At 42.1% G+C, this 22,042-nt stretch overlaps 1 protein-coding gene across 5 annotated transcripts in view; it reads right to left on the reverse strand.

Moving 5' to 3' along the window:
- FGFR2 (fibroblast growth factor receptor 2) overlaps window positions 1-22,042 on the reverse strand; it is an 81,609-nt gene that overhangs the window by 7,731 nt on the left and 51,836 nt on the right. For 2 of the 5 annotated variants that reach the window (XM_077784721.1, XM_077784722.1), the window contains 8 exons: window positions 20,059-20,203; window positions 17,699-17,902; window positions 9,647-9,797; window positions 7,098-7,219; window positions 6,336-6,446; window positions 5,398-5,588; window positions 1,752-1,874; window positions 390-460 (listed from right to left, as the gene is read on the reverse strand). In XM_077784721.1, the coding sequence (XP_077640847.1) occupies window positions 390-460; window positions 1,752-1,874; window positions 5,398-5,588; window positions 6,336-6,446; window positions 7,098-7,219; window positions 9,647-9,797; window positions 17,699-17,902; window positions 20,059-20,203 (1,118 nt within the window). Of the gene's footprint in view, window positions 1-389; window positions 461-1,751; window positions 1,875-5,397; window positions 5,589-6,335; window positions 6,447-7,097; window positions 7,220-9,646; window positions 9,799-17,698; window positions 17,903-20,058; window positions 20,204-21,749; window positions 21,898-22,042 lie in introns of all 5 variants that reach the window. The other 3 variants (XM_021529293.2, XM_021529288.2, XM_077784724.1) reach the window with 2 other exon arrangements.

Genomic DNA, 22,042 nt, shown 5'->3' on the forward strand with positions numbered 1-22,042 from the left:
TCTCTCCTTTCATTTTTTTAAACCTGAAGGAAGTCCAGAGTATGTCAAAAGGCAAGCAAATTAGATAGACTCTTTGTAGCTGCACATCCGTAAATAAGTTCAAGGGGGGAACTTCCGCAGTGACAGAAGGAGGTTAGCATTTTCCACCTTTCATGTGCTTTGAAGCTGGGCAGATTAGTAACAGAGCACTGGTTAGCAGTCTACCATAAAATCCTCACTTTCTAAGGGCAAGTCCTGTTCCATCTATTAATATGTGAAACAGAATGAACACGCTTAAAGGTAAAGGACAACAGCAAAACACATAAGAAATACCCCAAATTTTAACAAACACAAAGCAAAACAACCTCCCCTTCCCACCCCCAAAACCCCATTGAAATCAGGCCACTTACACATCACTTTGATGTGTGTAGACTCTGTCAAACAGAGCTTCTGGAGCCATCCACTTTACTGGAAGCCGTCCCTGTGAGTTTGGAGGGGAAGAGAAATTAAAATGGCAACAATTTACAGGATGATTTCTCTAAGAGCTGTCTGCTAAAGAAACTAGCATATCATTTACCTTAAGCATTTTCTGTGAGAGAACAGTAAGATGGGCTAAAGTACAGAGACTGTTATAAAAAATGGGTATAAGCATTGAAGATAAAATTAAAAGCATTGAGAGTTCCCAAAAATTTCCCAGAGTGCTTGCTAGGAGAATGATAGGATAAGCAGATCAAAATCAGAAGTATCATTCTGCTATGGCTCTTTAAAGACAAAAAACCCCACGATTAATAAAATTCTGAAAAACAGGCCTGCCTGAAAAAACAAATTGATTACTAAACCCAAGAATTTTGTTTTCCTGTCCCTTTTGCAGTGACCCAAGGCTCACAGTCAGAGCTGCCTGTTGCTTTGCAGACACAGAGCTGGGAATTGCACTGAGTCTGAAATGAAGGTTCAACCCTCTCCAACCCTGCTCTACATGGTGGTTCTGGCTTTTGGAAATAGGCAGATGTTACCATTAAAATGCCACTAATCACTTAGTGATTTTCATAAATAAGCCACTTAACATGATTGTTAATAAGAAGTCATATTTATAGAAAGCAAATCCGTAGAACTCGATGGGTTCTACAGAGTTCCCATCAAAACCCAAGTGCAGCTCAACAGGACCTTGAGAGAATCCCTGAGGAGGTGTAAGGAGCTCAAACCAGGTACCAGTGCTACATCCCAAATCTTTTATCTTCTTGATTTGGTACAGGCTAAGCAGCAAAACAGTGACAATGTGGGTAGTACAAATAAATTTTCTCTATCTCTAGCCCCATTTTGAGATCACCACAATCTGTCCCTAGCAAGTTAAGTACGGGCACAGGCAGAAGGCTGAGTGTGACATCACCACAAGTAAACAGAATTTTTATTGTGGTTGTTGCTGGCATTGTTTGTATTCCAAGATCCTAGGCTGAGTGCTAAGCCAGCTGGGATCAGCAGGAATTTTTCCACTTATTACAACTGACTGGAGTCAGGGACACAATAAAAAAAAAAAATTCTTGTGCTTTAGCATTTCTTATCCTCCAAAACACAGCCTCTTTGCTTATCTTTTTAACCAACTATCCCTGCTGTAAGAAGAGACAGAAATGCTCATGTCCTTGATCCCTGCTTTTTTGTCTGGGATGAAAAGTGAGTCTGCTGTACAAGAAGCCCATTAAGGTTACAACCATAGTCCTGAAATGAATCACTGAAAGAAATGCTTGTTTCCAGAGATTAGAAAACCATCCACTTACATTAGTAGTCTTTTTATAATAATCTATATTGTTGATGTCTCTGGCTAAACCAAAGTCTGCTATTTTCATGACATTGTTCTCCGTTACCAAAACATTTCTTGCAGCCAAGTCTCGATGGATGCACTGGAAACAAAAAAAAGAAGAAAAAAAACAGCCCAGTGAAATAAACTGCAGCAAATGTAGAAGTGCTTCTACACCACAACTAATTCTCCTTTATAGATTTTAACCTAAATAACCAGGTGGGAAACCCACACATTCACTACAAGCCTGTGAAATATGATTTTCTTAATTATTGCAATTCATCCCCTCAGCTGGTGTTTCCAAGCTGAACAAAGGCCCTTAGAAAGTCCTGGTCTGTTTAAATCTTATATTTTTGCTAAGGCTGAAAGCTGGGTGGTGACCCAAGTTGTGCCAAGCATTGTGTGATCCACTCTCCTTTACATGTGCCCAGGAACAGATACAGCAGTTTCATCAGAAATACTGTTAATGAACATTTTTATTGTGTGGCTTCTCTTAAATTATACTGTCTCACCAGAGATAAAACCTGACAGCCAGTCTGAATCAGTGCAACTCTTTTTAATAGTAAAGATATTAATATAATTGTCAGCAGGATGTCTAGGGTGTATATAATTACTTCAACCACAAGACTACAAAAATGCAATTATGAAAAGGAAAACTAAAAAAAAAAAACCCCAAACAATCAGGGTTTGAGTGTTTGATTTTAAGACAGTTTTGATACTGAAACTAAACCTATTGCCTCCAGAGAGATGTTTCCTTCAGGTCAGCATTATCCTGACACTGAGGGGACTCTGACTGCTCTGACTATCCCTGTGTCCAAGCAGCTTTATTAGGGTTTATACAAGGTGGCAGTGAGGGCATGGTAAGAAACATTGCAACTTTGGATCCCAGCAGGACATTTTATTTATTTTCAACTTAAAATATATTTCTTTTCCCTCCTCAATTTTAGATAACTCTTGACATTGCATGTTTTATTTCAGTATGTGCAGAGAAACACTACAAAAAACTATACAACAACCAGGTTTTTTTCTTGCTCTTTAACTTGCCCCAGCAAACTGCTGACATCTCTTATCCCACATGGGTAAAATGAAGTTTTTTCTCCTCACTGGGTCAAACATGGGGAACTCCCAGGAAAAACCTGCTCCAGCAATGCCCTCATGAGCACAGGACCAGCCAGCAGTGCATGATTTCAGCATCCCATCAGTCCTCCAGCCCAGCATCAGCAATGCTGTGGTGGCAAAAACAACATGGGCCAAGCTTCCTACTTTTAAAATCGTCCATCCAACACTGGAAATGGGAAACTGTTTCTAAGTACAACTGCTTGTAAGGCAAAAACTCCTGGTGAGGCAAAGGGGTAGGTGAACAAACATCACCTTCACCATTTTCTTTATTGAAGTCTCAGCGAGCCCCTTATTGGATTGAAATGACAAGAACACTGCCCTTCTCACAGCTCATGATGGGAATACCATGGGGAGAGCAGCTCTTTATTATTCCAGCTCAGTAAATGGATCCCCAAGTGTGAGAACCCCGGGCTTGGTTCAGGGGTCTTGTGTGGTGGAAAAGTCTCTCCTCCAACCCTGCTTCCAAAGAAAAACTGCACAGGCTCTTGCTGTTCGGTCTCAAGGCAGTTTATTGTGAGTTATCTAAAAGATTTTCTTCTCAGGCTGCTGTGGTTTGCTCACAGCTCAGGCAGAGGCACACACACACCCTGACATCCTCTCTGTCTGCTGTCTTCTTCTTTTCTCCCCCCACCCAGGGCTGCTGCTGTCTTTTATATGATATATTATGTATTACATGTTTATAGTTTTCCCCCAATACCTACTACCTATATTACAAAGTGCTTTTCTACTCTAAACCAATCTGTGAGTGCCAACATCACCAAGAACATGGAGGCAAGGAAGAAGAAGGAGTAAGAACAGGATCAGCCCACTTTCCTCCATCTTAGAACTTCTGACCCCCATGTACAAAGTAAAAACCCCCCTGTACAGGTGCTAAAACAACCCTGGTACAAAACTAAAAAATTTTCCCCTCTGTTTTGTAACTACTTTTACTATACTATCTAACCCTTTGTGACTGCTTGTTCCACCTCCAAAGTTGGTAACTCATTCCATGGCTCAAACCCAAAATCACAGCTGTTTGCAGCTGCCTGTCAGGGTCTAAAATGCCTCTGACCAAGGCCTGGAACCTCTAAAAATGTCTGAGAGACATTTTGAGTTCCAACACCTAAGGGGAGAAAATACAAACACAAGTGGTGGGATATCTGGAGCACAGCACTCTGTGCTGCCCCTGCTCTCCCTCTGCCTTGGGCAATGCCTCTCAATCTGTCCAGCTCAGCACAGCACCAGTCAAGTGCTTTTGCAAACAAAAAAGGCTGCACTGGCTCGTGGGAGTGTCCTACAGCAGCACTTCAGAGCTCCTCAGGAGGACACTTGCTCTCAAGATGGCCAGTGAAAAGATTTGTGTTTTCCTTTCACATCAGCTCTGTTTTCTTGGGATGTGGCTCACTGCCAGGCAGGAGTTGTAATAATTTCAGAAAGTGATATCCTGAGGTGTGTCACCTAATCAATACCCCTGCTTTAGTCCATTAGAAGAGTTGTCCCTTGCTGTCACGCACGCCACCCTGCTGCACTAATTTACTGTTTCAAAACAAAAAGGATAAAAGCAAAATTAAACCTGGACTCCCTCTCTTCCCCAACCTCTACAAGTGCAGAAAAAACAATAACAAAATTATGACTCCACACAACAGGAATGGAGGCTTACACTCAGTCCTGGTCTTTGGTTAAAAACAGCTCCATACTTGGGAGTGGACATGACTGGAAATCAGTATAAATCCCACTAACCACTCCACACCCTGCAGGAAGTACTTATCATTGCTATCTGCTGCTCTGGTTTAGCCTTTGGGTCCAAACATCACCCAGGGTATCCAGGATTGCTCGTCCACTAAGCCACAGTGTGTTTACAGAGTTAGTTATACAGGGCTATTTAAGGTTTTATAGCTATGATTTAATCAAAATGCTGGTTAAAAAGAAATGTTTGAAGATGGGTTTTAGAAATAAGTGTCTGGAGACATGACAGGATAAATAAATTCTTTCAACCAGCTCACTCTCCTGAAAACACCAGTTTAAAGTAAAGTGTATAATTCAAGTGACTAATACACTCCACTTATTTTTGCCTCTTCTGCCCACTATTTTTGCCCTGCTGTCTTGGGTCTTCTCAACCCTGCCTGTTGTTATTCTGCAAGTCCTTGCAGCCACTGAAATAATTTGTTTTACACCACGATGTGAAAGGATTTGGTTGGTTTGACTGGAAACAGAAGGCAAACAGAGCCTGCTGCCTCATGGGTGGAGTGATGTGACTTGTGTAATCCAGTGATCACCTGTGCTCCTGGATTCAAACTGCAGGTATGTGCACAGTGTTTACTTTAAATGACCCACTCCGGGCCTCATTTCAGCAATGCTGCTAAACAAAGGTGAAAAACCTTTAAGTGCATGAATTCTCCCACTGATCTGCAGGGGTGTGGATTACACAACCTCTTTGAGGCAGTTCCTTCTCCCAGCAAACTCCTGAGCGCGAATGAGACGAGGACAAAATCAAACCGAGGGAAAAAAAAGCTCTGAGTTCCACCTACTTTTTGGGAAGCCAGGTACTCCATGCCTCGTGCCAGCTGGTAGGTGCAGGAGACCAGGTCCTTGAATGTCATCTGCTCCTCGGGCACCCTGTTGATGTCGAAGGAGTACTCCATGCCGGGCGGGCGGCGCGCTCGCAGGTACTCCCGCAGGTTCCCCTTGGAAGCATATTCCACTATCACATACAAAGGACCTTGGGATGAAAACCATGGCAAAAGCAGGGTCAGGTCCCAGGGTAAAATGGGTTTTGTGTAAAAAAAAAAAAAGCTTTTAGTGAGCCCTAATAAATGAACTGAATCAATGAAATGGGAAAATGGCAAGCACCGCTTTAAAAAATAAAAATAAAAGGTCTGGATATGGGGAAGTGATTGCCCAAAGCTCCACAGCAGGAGTGGCAGAGCCACAATTAGTGCCTTAAAGTACCTAAACCCTGCCCCAGTGCCTGCTCCTTTCAGACCTCACCAAGTACTGAAAAACAAATCTTTTCAATCCAAAAATAGCCTGAGATTGACAACAAAGGGGAAGTGTTTCTCCATATTTTTTTTTAATTTCAAGAGCGTTATACCATTCTGTATCACTTTATGTGATAATTCACCTTTCCAGGAGTGAAAGTACACATTTCAAATTTGTGGGGTGCAAGTTCTCCTAAAGCAGGGCTGAAAATTCATAACAGCAGACATGGGTAAAGGCCCTGTTAAAGGTCATTTGTTCCTTACAGCAAAGGATTAGAGAGTTTTCATATGATATAGGACCCTTTCTCATATTAAGGCCGCAACTATAATGAGAAACAGAAGTTAAAATATTGCTGTTAAGCTAAAGAAATACCTAAAAATCCTATCACGGCATGACTGCTTCCTTAAAACCTCTTGAAAAATTATGATTAATGAGACTTTCACAGACCTGTTGGAAAGTCCTGGTTTACTTTCTTTTCTCTACTCACCGTCCTGGGTACAGGCTCCAAGAAGATTGATGATATTTTTATGCTTCCCAATCATCTTCATCATCTCCATCTCTGACACCAAATCAGACAGGTCTTTTTCTGTGGCATCATCTGTAGAAGGCACAGGTTCAGTTCATATATTTTAGTGTGCCAGCCTCAGCTTCAGTAAGTCTCATCAGTTGGTGTAAAATATGTGTGGCTCAAAATGCAGAATGTGGGATTTGTTTTCCAGTTTACAATGCACATTATATACTATGGCCTGCCAAAAAATAGTCTCAGCCTCTTTGGTGGACTGACCAACTCTTCAGTATTATTATGTAAAGCAGCAGCACAGCAAGACCAGGCATAAAAAAGCACAGCAAGACCAGACATAAAGAAGCTGTCCTTAGCTATCAAACCTCCAATAACACTGCCTTTCCCGCAAAATAACCTTACAATTAAATTCAAAATAAATTGGTACCAACCACCTGGACCGAATGGGCTCAGATGTACACAAGGATAGCCTCTGACATGAAATAAACTGAAAGCAGAGAGACCCACACAATGCTAATACATCTCCTGGCTCCCAAATAGTCACTGCTCAAGATAAACAGGCTGTCAAGGGTGCAGATTTACACCCCACACCGCTGAAGGCTGAGGTCAGCTATGTGCTCTTTGACCCACCCCACAACGATGACAGAGTTCAGATGCCACAAAAGAAAATTCTCTGGCTGAGAGCTGCCACACTGCCCGTTCTGACCCCTAATCACCCAATTTTCTTACCTTTCAACATCTTCACTGCCACGGTCACTGCTTCTTTCGGCCTGTCTTTGTCAATCCCCACCGCTTCAGCCATGACCACTTGGCCAAAGCAACCTTCTCCCAAGGGTTTGCCCAGCGTCAGCCTGGAGGTGCAAACAGCAGATTAACACACAGCATCTGCTGAAGGGGTGCAGCCAGTGAAATTCCAGGGCTAAATATAAAAACCTTTCAACTAAAAGCCTTTCAACAACTTGCTGCAGCACGAGGAGTTTATCATATGGAACCAATAAGGGCCTGGGTGCGCGTCAGGTTGGAGTGAGCATCTCAGAGAGGCGCATCAGTCACTAAAACCAGATTTTAAGCTCTCCTCAAGGCTGCACTTGGTGGCTCGTGGGGAGATGCAGAGTGGAGGGGCAGAGCTTTGAAAGAGCATCATTAGAGCGTGGCTGGAATTGGGAAGCAGCCAGCAACAGGCCAGCATGTCCTGTCACTGTGACATGGCTGGTCATCTTTGTTTCCACACTGACTGCAAGGAGGTGAGAGTCAAGTTTCAGCCACAGAGGGTCCTGCACAGGGGCTCTTTCTTGGCTGCAAGGCTCTTTGCAGCCACAAGAGTCTTGGCTGAGAGGACCAGAAGGAGCCTCCTGCCCACAGAGCCCAGGCTCTGCTCAGAGAGGGGAGGCAGAGTTTGGGAAAAATAAACTCGGTTGTAATCACAGCACCAACATCAAACCCTTCTAAAAGGAGCAGTCACTAAGTGGGCTCTGCAGAATGAATTTTGTTGAGCATGTTCCTGTTTGCAAAACCTGCTTATATCTAACAGACAGACACAGAGATGTCGATCTCAGCTTCACGGGGAGAAAGAGAAGAAATAAAAAAGAAACGTGAAAGCCTCTGGTCAAAATCTTTTTGATTGCAGCCTAAGTGCTTAAGGGGCAGAGCCAGCCTCCTTTACTTGCAGAGAATATCTTTTGACATCCAGCAGCAGTGCTGTGGCAGGAATCAGGAGGATGCCCAGTGAGTGTGATGCTGATAATGTTATCCAGCATAGGGGCCAGATTCAGACAAGCATTTTTAGAAACAAATTCTTAAGGACTTGACTTTCCGTGGTCAACAGGAGGATTTCACAGATATCACAGATGTAGGGACTCATTCTTAAAAGCATGGGCACCTGTCTTCCACCATGAAGCACAGGGAGAGGCTGTCATGCCATCAGCAGCAGTGTTAGATGAGGGATAAGTGATTTCAAACCCTGCTTTTCTGCTTGGGCACGGACAGAAGTGAGGTGGCTCCTCCCAAGGGCAGCCAGCTCCCTCTGTGACATGTGGGCTCTGGCTTGGTGAGAATTCCTCGAGCTGTTTTGGATTGGTTTCTAAAGCAAATGCAAGTTTTAAAAAGGTGCAAAGACCGAAGGGCAGCATATGCTATGCTGAGGTCACCCTACATTTTCTCCAGAACTAAAACTGAATTTAGGGTCTTGGCAGAGAACAAACATTTGCATTGGAAACTGGTTAATTTATGTGTTATTGCCCTGCTAGGACCAAAGTAACAAACCCCTCATTGTGTGCCTGCTGCCCCCCAGCCTCATAAACTGCCTCTAAATAGCCTCCTTTCATTGCAAATCTGCTCCACCTACATTTGTGCTGAACACTGGGTTTAAATGTTTAGCAACTCTAAAATTTTCCGCATTTAGTGGATCCCCCCAGGGCATGGGCTGACAGGAGCACATATACAGGCCCCCACTGTTGACCAGAATGCTGCAGGTGGCAATTACAGACTTTTACTCTTGTTTAACATTATCTCTCTTTTGCATGTCTTTTTTTATATTAAGCTTTGCAGTTGCAGTTTTAATTAGATTATCCAAAAGCTCATTTTGAATGTTAGTCAACAATATTATGTAGCCACGTGAATTTGAATATATCAAAATTTAGTATGCTCTGCTTGAAACCCAACACTCTCGAGCCATGGAAATTGCACATACATGCACCAACGTGCAAAATGTTCCCCTAAATTAAAAAAATCATCTCCATTAATGCATGTCAATACAAACTCAACACCAAATCCTATCCAGAGATGTCAAAGAAAGAAAAGATTGTCCAATAGCATAATTCAGACTTTCTCTGTCTCCTACATATTATATTACTTGTTTTTTTAAATATTAGCCAATTAAGTAGTTGACTAAGAAACATGGTTTAATGTTCAGAGGTGCTGCTTGGGGAAATCACCACTGCCTTTCAGCAGTGCTTGCATGTGGATATTTTTCCCAGTCTAGATCACACCGAGTTTTCCAAACTCACTTCCTACCAGAGGAGCTACATTTCAGCAGAACATCTGAAAACCTGCAAGAAATCTGAAAATATAATCGAGGCTGCAGGCAGAAGAAATTCAGTTTCTATTTAACCAAACTGATTTCAGACAATTGAATTGAATCTCGATCTTCAGAGCAGCTTCAGGTAACTGAGATTTTTCTTTAAGCCAGAGAAACCCCGGGAGACATGAGGAGATGCTTCCACCTGCCATGCTGGCATTCAGACAGGCAGAAACTATGTGAGAGGGAGCAAGCCACGTACTTATCTCTTGGGAACTCCCACTTGGGGTCTTCTGGCAGCTCATACTCCGAGACTCCTGCCAGCATGGGGGCATCAGCGGCGGAGGAGAGGCGGGTGGTGATCCTCACCAGAGGCGTGTTGGAGTTCATGGAGGAGCTCGAGTCGGCCGACACCTGTGGTTGCAATGCAAGATGCAACAAGGGGGAAAAAAAAAAAAAAAAGATGGAGATGTAATCTTGGCCCAAAATCTGAAAACCACCAGCACCTGATACCAAGCCAGCTCAGAACCATGGTGGTAGGAAATGGCTGAATCTACAGTCCTGATCCTAGAGCTCTCTTCTCACATTTTGCCTTCTCTGTAAGCACAATACTGGCTCTAAAGGCTGCCAATACAGTCTGTCCCACAAATCAAAAACCATGTAAGTTTTAAATTTATTCCCTCAGAAGGTGTTTTTATCATATTAAACTTTTTTAATAAACTGGCAGTATTTACATCACTAGCCTCAGATACCCAAGTAAGCAGCTTATACCACAAGCAGAGGTGACCAATAACTTCTCTTTTTCCACTCCTAGTTGTCCATGTCACCGCGTTTTCTCCCAAATCAGCACACCCAGATGGGGCTCCATCTCTTCTCCCAAGGAAAAGCAATAGCACAAGAGTTAATGGCCTCCAGGGGAGGTTTGGACTGGATATTAAGAACAGCTCCTTCAATGGATGGACTGTCAGGCTGCCCAGGGCAGTGGTGGAGTCACCAACCTCAGAGGGATTTAAAATATGCATAGATGTGGCACGTGGGACATGGTTTAGTGGTGGTCTTGGCAGTGCTTACATTTGGACTCAACAATCTTGAAGGTCTTTTCCAGTCTATATGATTCTATTACTTTCGATTTTCCAAGTCTCCAATACTGAAAGCATCAAAAAGCTATCACAACACTTCAGTTTTCAATTAACTACATTCTTAGCTAAAGACTCTACAGGAAATGTGGGGAAGAGGTACTAAAAATAACTCCATTTTGAAACTCTGGAGCGTGATTTCTCATCAGCCCTGACATCTTCCTTAGAGAACCAAAAGTACTGATTGATAAATGCTTTGAGAAAAAAGAGGCTGCTGCTCCACCCGTGTAACAAAATTTGGTTTGGTGTGGGATCTTCTATAAGGCTCTTTCCTCAAGCCTGCAAGCAGCAGCCTGACATCTGCTGACCTCGGAGCTTCAAGTGAATACTAACACAAAATAGAAATGCTTGTAGAAAAAACAGAAATGAATTGCCAGTCTTCCCCTCCCGAGTGTGAATCCTCCTTCTCTCTTCAAGCCACGATCGCGTTCTTGGCAATCCAAAATCCGGCAGCCAGGCTGGGATGAAGGATGCCACAAAGCCATCACTGGCACCCATCCTCACACCAGGCAGCAGGAGGTTCTTCTCTTGGACCCACTGGAAGCCTGGAGCACCAGAGCACCCACACCCTCATCACCTGGATGAGATCAACTTTGCCAGCAGGTTTATTTATGTAAAATGTCACCAGGTTGCAGCTTTGTTGTGCAGGTCTTAGATTAAAAAAGGCATCTTTCTAAACCCAGCTGTTAAGAGTGGAAAGAGGTTTCGCAAGGAAGAAAATATTAAGGGTTGTTATCAAAAAATTAATCTTGGTAACCAGATTTGCAGCTGACAGACCTTTCCTGATATCAGAAACAGCTCCTGCCCACAAGATGTGGCCATGGGAAGAGAGAGTGAAGCTGCACAAACACAAGGCCACCATTCAAAAAAGAAAGGTGGACTGCTTCTGCCTCATTCACCCCACCATCATGAATGCTAATATTTACTTTCAGCAAATATAAGTACCTGGCACATTCCTCTAGGAAAATAAATCCAGTGACCACTTGGGATGCAAACAGAAAAGCAGTATTAAGGCAGACTATGGAGCTGTAAATAAATCAGTGAGTGAATACTGAATGGAGTTCTGAGAGAGAGAGGCGCTGCCATGGCCAGCCTGCAGAAGGGAACTCACCTGCTGGACCAGCAAGAGAACTAGAGCTGGAATCTGATCTCTGATCAGCTTTTTTTTTTTTTTTTCTTTCTCATTTTCATTATTTCACTACAGTTTGAAAATGATGCTTCATGAAACGAACCAGCTCAGCAGCAAGAAATGTGCAAATCTCCAGTGTGGCAGCTCCTCTGCCCCCAACCCTACTTTCCTGAATTCCACTTTTCTGTTCTTTCTGGCTTCCATTTTTTCATCTCTCACCACAAAACTATCAATACTCTATGAGCACTTCCTCCATATTTACAAAACCTACTTACTATTCTCCAGTCATTCTACCAAGATTTTTATTCAAGTCTTGATTATTACATTTTTTATTAATTTACATTTCCTTTTTTTCTGTGCTTGTCTTTGCTATTACAGCCATTATTTTCAAGGGACAGAAAGGCATAGAAGTGAACCTACAAAATTTAGATACCTTAGGTATCAAAAATGGTCCAGAATTCTGGATTCTGGGGTCTTGTTTTTTGGTTTTGGTTTTCATTCATGAATACAATCATTGTACTGGACACTGTCTGGATCTCTTCCAGAGTTTCATCTTTTCACTAGTTTTTACGCTCACCATTCAGCAGCTTTAGCACGGTTAAAGCCTATAAATATAAACTTGCAATAAACTGAAATAATCCAGTGATGCGCTTTAAACACAGAGCTTAAATAGCAATAATGTATAGAAAAAAAGCAGATTAAAGGCTCTGCCAGTTTCCCTTTTAACACTACTCCACGTGTTTACTTCACAGCAGAACTGTGTGATGGGCCAGAGGTACTGGAGGTAACCAAGGTGCATTAATGTGGATAGGAATGATGAGAAATCCAGAGGAGCTGCTCCGTGTCTGGGAGAAGACAAATGGACTGTACTCCCAGGGAATATTCTCCTGATTGATTAACTGGAGCGCTACAAGGAGTTACAGGAGCTCAAGGGCTATAAAAATCTGCTCCAGAAAAGATGAAGCCAAGCCAGCCTGGCCTGTGGTTGGGGGGATTTTCTGTTTTGAAATGGCCTCTCACCTTTCCTGCAATAAGAAAGAATTAACCTTTGATCTCCTCCCTCGAGCATTTTTTTTTTTTTCACTGCCTTAGAGCACACTATAAAAGACTGAGGAAAATCCTACCTATTCCAAGGTCAGTAGACATGGTCAGCTTTAATCTACATTTAAGTGGCAGCTTTCTGTATGCTTTTTACTTTTTTCCAGCTCTGTTCTCCAGATCCTCACCATGCAGTTTCACCTGACACAGGTGAATTAAACATCTTGGGGGCCCACTCAGTGTGCTGACACCCTGTTTTAAGTGATGACACTGCACCAGGGAGGTGTTTAATTTCTTAATTAAAGAAAGAAAGGTGAAAGTCAGCTTGAGTTGAGCAGAGCACTGAAAAAAGCATTATGGTAGATGTTAACCTCAAAAGGAAGGCAGAGCTCCACCAGAAAATATTCCTGTGTGCTTCCTTTGTGCTTTTAGCAGGCCAGAAGTGAGAACAGCACCAGCCTCAGACAGACCTTTAGCTCCAAATCTGCACTGGGGAAGGAGAAAAGCCCACTGCACCCAACCCTCACCCATCAATGCATGATTATATTTTAACAATGCATGATTATATTATATTTTAACTTCATCTTCTTCCCCTGACCAACACACTGTGCTTAATCAGCTCTCAGTGAATGCTCTACAAGCATTTCCAAGCAGCAGAGCGTTTAAAACAAACAAATCTTAGCTGGAATCTTTAAATGCCATGTGGCAAAATCAGCTGCAGAGCAGTGTGTAATTGTCTGTAATTGATTATGAAGGGTGTTTTCCTCCACTGATAATTCATACCATGTCCTGGAGCCTAGATCTGTCAGTTCTGGCACTCATGCTGGGACTTTTTAGCAGGCATGCAGTGATTGCCTATAACTGTCAGCTTTTTTGAAGGCCCTGCTGTAAAAGTTAATTTGGAATCATATGCATATTTGTAAATTATAATTAGTAAATAATGCTGTTAGCTGCTGGTAGAAACAGCCCGTCTGAGTGACCAGATGCAGGAAAATACAAGGTTAAATGCACTACACAAAACTGAGTAGTCCTCATGTTAAGTACTGACATTTAAAACACATGCACCACCCCTCCATGAAAAGCACTCATTTGGAAACACGTATACACAAAATAATATCCAATAAGTACCACTAAACAAGACAGTGGTTTCCATTAAAAAAAACCCAAGCATAAAGAAAAAAATAAAATAAATATTTAAGGTAAATTCCATTCAACAATATCTTACTGACAGTTATGAATTAATATTTGTACTTCATAGTCTAGTCCTCTAAAAAAATTATGATTTTACTGCTCAATATTACATGAAATACTGCATTACTTCCCCTTTTCCTTATCACTTTTTTTTTTTTTTTACATTCCAGCTGCCATTATAATTTTGAATTATTGAGCTACCATTTTGAACTATTCTGCTGGGTGAGCTCAAGCCTTGCTTTAAACTGATCAGTCTTTGTTCATCGCAAATACACCCATTATATCTTTATGAAGGATTAGACTCCACAACAACAACAACAGACATAAATTAATGGGAGTGTATTTTAAATGTAAGCATTAAAAAGATCACTGCTTCCTGTTTAAGACACATGTTGAGGGGGTCCAAATTTGACAGATTGACTGTGACAGCCCTAACAAAAACCTTTAGCGATGACAAACATTTGTACTTGACTTTGAGCAAGTCACAAGCGATGGCATTGTCTTTTTGTCTGCCTCAATTACAATTTATCTGCTAAAACAAAGGTTCTACAAAGGAGATGTACATCCTATTGAAGGCTACTTTGTACTCTTTGTATAGTGACCCTCTCACTTAAAGCCTGTCCTGCAAATCAGCTTGTGAGGCTCAATCCCACAAATTCTCCATCCCCTCCCTCTCAAGCTGGCACCTCCACGCAGGTAACACTTAACTGCTTTGATGAAAAAAGGAGCTGCCTGCTGGATTTCCATGGAAAAACCTGAAAACCAAGTACCAGATCCTGGGGAGGATGAGGATGCTAGGGGATGGGAACTGATAATTCCTGACTTCACCCTGACCCTTGCTGCAAACGCCAACAGAACTGCATTTTGGCAGGGGAAAAATGCCTGCATGTGGGGAATGATAAAATCCTGTGGTGGCTCAGGCTAAACAGTGCAGGAGGATCCAAACCAAACCATATGTTACTCAGCAAGACTCTTCTCCTGCTCAGACAAGATGGCATCAGAGCTGTGCAAACGTCTCTCTCTGAACCACGATTATTTTCCAGCCCAGATCCTCGGGGACCCTGACCCAGCAGCAGAGGAGCTTTGAAAACAGTATCAAGAATTTCCCAGTCTGTGGCCTCATTTCTCTGGAATTCCAACAAATCCCATCATCACCCAGCCCCATTCTCACAGCCTACCTGCCACGAGCATCTTGCTCCCTTCCCACCTCATCCCTCCCACACACAGCACCAAGGGAAACCTCCTGTGATCCACAGATAAATAAAGGTTTAGTGACAAAACCCCACCAAGTCTAAATACAATCCTCTGAAACACAAATAAACTGGAACAAAGTGAGCTTGGTGGCACAATAAAACAGGGTTGAATGATCCAGAAACACACACCCTTTAAATAAAACATCTGGACTATTTTTCAATTCTTCACTTGTGACAACAGCCCTGAAATCCAAAACCAGATTTAAAAGATGCAGAAACTGAAGAGCTGCTGCAGCCTCAGCATCAAGAAGAAATGAAGGAATATTCACAAGCGACTCTTCAGGGACTGCTTGTCTCATCCTGCCTTTGCAAACTGACCAGTGAAATCATCAAATCAGAAATACAGATTTCAGACAATGCTTACACAGTAGTTACATTTTCTTCCATGCAGACACAAGAGCAGAGAGACCTTCAATGAGCAACTGCTGCTAACAAAACAGTACCAGGAGCAATTTGGAGTAGTGGGATTTTTGCTTAGGCGTTGAAAAAGCATTTGCACTTTCAAATATATATATTTTTTTTTTAAAGTATTCCCAGTTTTAAAAGCAAAATGCCATTTCGGCTAAAAATATGTAGAAATACTGAAATAAATTGATAAAACCCAACGTGACAAACATGTTGTAAGACAGTTTCTTTCCTCTGTGCAAACAATAGCTTTGGAGAAGGTCCATATTGCATCATTTAAGGATAAATAGCTGAAGTGAGGGCAGTGGTTGGCACTGCTGTCACATGCAATGAAATAACACTCTGCTCCCCGAGGAGCCATTTCCAGCTGACACAACTGAGTTCACACCAAACCCTAGGTATTTTTTTTACCATCAACTTGTCTCTGAGTCATTAGGCTTTTATATTCAGGCAGAAATCTAATAAATGTCTCCTATCTAAGCAGTTGATGTGTATCTCTCTCTGGCTAAGCACACAACCTCTGAAAGGCCTCCTTTGTCCACAAAGCTGCAGACACAGATTTCTAGCCAGAGAGATGTGTGAATATTGGGCTGAGGGCTTCTCATCACTCTTTCTGACACACTCAGAGTGAAAAGTCTCTCTTTGTCCCAGTGGTACTCAAACAAATGTGCAAAATCAAAATTACAAAAAAAAAAAAAAAAAACAAAAGACAAAATCAAAAAACAAACAAAACAACAAAAAACCCCACCAAAAATCCAAAATCCCCTAAAAACATCCTAAAGTGGCAAAGAAAGATTAAAAAAAAAAAAAGAATTAACATTTTTTTGCACGTTAAACAAACCAAATATCTTTCAGATTGAAAAAAGTTCAGGTCCCTCACCTCAAGGTTCTGTAAAATACTGAATTCAGAGGAAGGTAGCTAAAGTATTCCACTCCTTGGTATTTTTAACCAAGGAAATTCAGACACCATGAAACGAGGGTCCAGAAAAATATAATGCTGCTCAGAATTTCCTACTCTGTGTGCCCATACATGTAATTTCAAACACTTACCCATGCTGAAGAACCCTTTTTAAGGTACATGTATTACTCTGACAGTGACAATATTCTGGACTGTAAAAACAAATCTGCAGAAATCCTGCACCACTTACTCATGGTGCAGATGGACACAAAGTGAACCCTCACATCCCAGGTCCCTGGCCAGGGCTTGGATCCAACCCCCCTAGACAGAATTTTTTTGGCTGCTGAGGTGAACCCCAGCTTCAGATTCCAACATCCCCCATCCTGCAGGGCTGAAATCTGGGGGTGCAGAGGCCTGGCCTCAAGACCTAGTGCAGGAAAATCAAAACCTATTAAACACCAGCTTCTAAAAACACCACAAATCCTTCAGGAGAGGACAGAGTGTGGGAATGGAGGCTGTTTTGGCAAGTGGTGGCCTGTGATAAAGCCAAAGTCCTGTTACTTGTTCAACTGGTTCATTGCTCGTGGTATCTCCCTCTCCAGTATTGCTCATTGCCAACCACAAACAATTGTAAAATATATTTCATGCGATGCTGTTGTGTGCATTTTAAATCTGGCACTTGCTTTTGTTTCTTACTCAAAAGCATCATTATCGTAATCAAGCTGCCCGAGATCTGATATAGTATCTCACTATTTTTACTTTATTACAGTCTTTTTTCTATTTTGGGGTGTTTTCTGGAGGCCTGGCTATGAAACTCCCTCCCTTCAGTCTTCAAAAGTCTCCCTGAAAAATACCTCTCTGCATCTGGTACCTAGTTACCACAATAATAATCACCTTAGAAACATCATAAATATACAATTAAACAGGATTCTGCTCCAGAGCCCATTATGGCAGTAACATTTTTTCCATTGACGCCAACAAGCTGCGGGATCAGGCCCCAAAATAGCTGAAATACATTTTTTTCCCCTCATGTACAGACTGCTAATACAGGAAATATTTCATTTTTTACATTTCTCCCCTCTCTAACAGCCCTACCCTGATTTCCTCGAGACGCCCATCGCTGTGCTAAGCTCCCTCCCACCCCTACCGCAACCTGCTGCAATTTATTAATTCCCTTCTTCCCTTCCCTTTCCTCAGCAGGAGGATGTGCTGGCTTAGTGGTTGGGGTGAGAAAAAAGTTTTTTTGAAACTCTTTATCTACTTTCTGTTACCTGTCTGCGCAGGGGGATTCGCTTGGTCAGCTTGTGGACAGCGGGCTGGCTGCTGAAATCCGGCTTCTTGGTGGTGTTCTTCATGCGGCACAGGATCACTGTCAGCACCATGCAGGCTATCAGGAACACCCCTATGCAGTAAATTGCTATTTCCACGTAGTCTGGAGAGGCTGGGTATTCCTTTTCTTTCTCAGGAGCTGGGTGGGAAGGTTGCAGGAGGGAACAATCATGCCACAGGGTTAGCAAACAGGGCAGCGTTCGGCACAGCGCTTGGAGTAAGTAATGGTAAAATATAAAATATAAATTCCTCCGTGATGTTCAGAGCACTGGGTGTTTAGGCCATCTTGTAATCTAAGAGCAATTATTTTTTGCAGATTACTGCTTTGATTTTTCAGTTTGCACCGAGCATGAGCTCGTGCATCTATGTATGCAGACACAAACGTATACACGTGTCTGCCTAGGTAGGTACGTACACATACACTGAAATATTGCATGATCAAGGATCGTTTTAGAGGGACGAAAAACTGTTCAAACTAGGCTCAGGTTAATTTTGTTACTCAAGCCAAATTGCAAAAACACAGCAATTCTTGTGAACTACACCAAAGCACATCTAAAGATAAAACTGAATTAGCTAGCCTGAATGAAAAGTGTCTAAATTTGAAAATAAATGTTTGGGCTTGAGCCTGCTTGAGTCTACCTGTTTATTCAAAATTTGCAGTAGGATCTTAAAACACAGAGGGAAGGGAGGATGAATCAGTCCCCCATCATGTCTATAAACTCAGTTTAGGGGTTTCAAAAGGGTTTCAAGGAGCTGGCTGTCCAGCTGCTCAACCAGCTGTGCTTCATGCTGGGTGCCCAACTCCCCTGAGGTCCTTTGAGGAGCCCAGTGCTGGATTAAAAAGCATAATTGAAGCATAATTGAAAAAGGAATTGGCAGCAACACGTTAATTAACGAGCCCTCTTCAGTGAGGACGGCAGTAACCTCATCAGTGGTTACTGGCCTATGAGATTAGATTTGGGAGGGAGTGGCTCTACAGAGCTGTTGCTCTGATTGAAACCATTTTGAAGCTATCTTCAAGACAGTTATATGTGCAAACAGTGTCCCTAATCCCTTATCTGGGATTCAACCCCCGGATAAACAGCATTCCACAGCCATCAGCGGTCACTCCACAAGCAATGCACGTTTCAAGCTGAAATTTTCTCGTGCCTTTCCAAGCTTAGAAAAATACTTTGTTAAAAGAAAATGGGTTTAAAAAAATGCTGTTCAAGCACTTGCAAAATGCAAACATTGCCAGCAGAAGCAAACTCTACATAAGCACTGCTCTGCCTGCTTGGTGACACTTCACAGGCTCAGGGTTCAGTTCAGAGTGAGATGGAATAAAGCTGCCTTGTTCAATATATTTCAGTAAAAGGTAAGAAATTATCTGCAGACAGTGGGAACATTTAACTCCCACATTGTGAGCCTCAGCAATACGCACATGCAGGTTTTGTTGTACCTCTTACTTAGGATTAACAATTAATAAATGTTAAGCACAAGATGACCCAGCAAACCTCAGGTAGTTCATGTTTTTTTCCAAAGGAACTCCGGAGGCAGCTGCCAACAGTTATAAATGAGAAAATTTGACTAATGTCAAAACCAACTACGGTTACATCTTCTAACAGCTGATAATAATTTTCAGGCAATAAAGCACATTGATGTTTGTTTCTTTTAAGGACAGAAACATCATCAACCCCAGAACAGCAAGACATGCTTTGCAGTAAAAGCAAATGACTACTTATTTCCTTAGAGCATGCAATGTTTAAAGATGCACGGAGCCGATTCCCAAGATATGGAAGGCACTGCTTCTGTACATGATCCTCTGGCATTGAAACTGGAATTTCCATGAGAGATATGCATGATAGGTAAAAGTGAATTGAAGTACACTGAACAGCTCAGGCATTTTAATGAGCCAGTACATAACTATGGCCAAATTAGTTCCAAACTTTGTAACGAACTGAATTTCATCCTCTTGACAAAGTTTACAATGATTTATGGGCTAATTTTCAGTTGTCTCACTGAAGTGCTAAGGAAATGCAGCTCCTTAGCATTTCTGATGATGTAAAAGCATTTCAATTAAGTGGAATAGCCACATACTCCACTCTTCTGTTGTTGTTGCCGTTTGGTTTTTGGAGTTGCAAACACGTGACAGAACAACTCACTTTCTTGAGACAACTGCGCTTAAAAAAACCAAAATCATTGTAAAAGTCCTTTTTTTTTTTTTTGAGACAGAAGCCGTGCTAATTCTTCAGCAATCAACAAGGGGAGGGGAGGGGAAAAAAAGAGGAAAAACCACAGAAAGAGAGCAGTGTATACCTGGCAGAACTGTCAACCATGCAGTGTGAAAGGATATCCCAATAGAATTACCCGCCAAGCATGTATACTCCCCAGCATCCTCAAAAGTTACATTCCGTATATAGAGAACCTCAATTTCTTTGTCCGTGGTGTTAACACCGGCAGCCTAAAAAAAAACAAGAGGGAAGCAAGAGAAAAAGCTAGACACTGAGAGAAATTTTGTGGATAGGGAGATGGAGCCACAGGGCTTTGCACTTGGTAAAGGCAGAGGTGGAGAGATGCAAAGCTCCTTCCCCATCCACAATCCCTCATCCAAAAGGCGTTTACCAACAGGTCCCAGCTCACCTCAGAAAGTAATCAACACCCTTCACCAGGCCTAAACTCACCACCTAAACATGCATGCAATGAAAAGACATGGAAAAATTCACCCACAAATCTTTTTTTTTTTTTTTGCCTTCTTCTTTTGCGACGAGAGAAAGTTGAAAGAAAAACAAAGAGAAAACAAAGTAGGACAGAATGTGGGATCCTTCACATGTAGAGACGTGTTTCAGAGGAAAGAATCTAAAGTAAAAGTATACTCTAAAATGATAAAAAAGGGGTGAATTCTGTTCCAAAAGACAAAATTGTAGCTGTCTTAGATGGTATGATACTTGCATCACCCACTGCACTGCACTTTTGAGTAGTAACTACTACTGTACATTGTGAAGAGTTGCCAAATCTCATTTAAATCTCAGATCTGGAAATATTTGATGGTTTGCCTAGAAGCACAGTGAAAATTATCCCAATTCTTGCTCAGAAATCAGAGATCTTGTTCAGTTGTGGCTCTCACAGGTGGGAGAGAAAAGACTTCAAAGGTTTGAGAACCAGACAATAGAAATAAAATATATTTTTCTACAACCTAAAGATTGAGGGGAAAAAAAACTGCACGTTTTGCATTTTTTATTAGTGATCTTCCAGACTTGTGCACCACTCCAAGTATCCAAACTCATACAAATGGAGTAAATTTTAGGCCTGGAACTCCCCAGCTGCCCCAAGATGGGCACATCAGAGCGTCAGCATCAAGAGCTCAGTGATGGAGGTTTAGAGAAATTAATGTTTGCTACTTTTGATCTCTGTTCCATTCAAAAATGTTACTTTGAAATACACAATCAGGGAATAAATACCTTTTTATTGGACAATTTTGAGGTTAATTTAATTGTGGGCTGCAGTCACACGGTTGCCTGTCTTTATCGTTACTGCTGAGTAAAACCCAGTTAGTAATGGGTGAGTAAGACCTGGAAAAATCCTCCCACCTGCACAGTCACAGTGACTAAACTGACCTGACTTGTGCTCCAGGGGGTTTTTATGTGAACAGGTCATATACATACACACCTATGTGTATATATAAATATACACTGCTAGGCTGTAATTACATTATTCAAGGAGTACCCTTGGTGTGAACTGCAGAGTATGCAGAATCAACAACAAAACTGTTCAGCACACGCAGACACAAAGACACCAAAGAGAGAATAAAGATCAGCAAACAGAAACCAAAGCAGTGCTTCTGGTACAGAAAATATTGTGGGAATTTTTCCATGGCTGCTGGTGTAACACCAGCTGCATCACCAAAGGAGGATTACACATATACCACCAAGGCCAGAGAGTATCCTACAAGCTGCCTGCAGTCTCCCAAAGCACCATTTTTTCCAGCTTGCTTTAAAAAACGTTGTTACCTTGTATGCTTGGCAGAACAGAGAGCCAGGCAGACTGGTTGGCCTCCCCTATATAATTGGAGACCTTACAAATATATTCTCCAGCGTCCACCTCTGTCACATTGTACAGTGTCAGCACTTCAGCATTGGAACTATTTATCCCCGAGTGCTAGAACAGACCAATAACACAGGAGAACAACGTCACTGCTGCCCAGAATGGACACCAATCTGTCTATGGTCCCACCACCAACACGTCACCAGAATATTCCACATCAGCTTCTAAACACTGAAAGGCTTGGGGTTGGAATTTGTAG

Source organism: Lonchura striata, chromosome 7 (assembly GCF_046129695.1).
Source record: "Lonchura striata isolate bLonStr1 chromosome 7, bLonStr1.mat, whole genome shotgun sequence".
NCBI classification, from domain to species: Eukaryota; Metazoa; Chordata; class Aves; order Passeriformes; family Estrildidae; genus Lonchura; species Lonchura striata.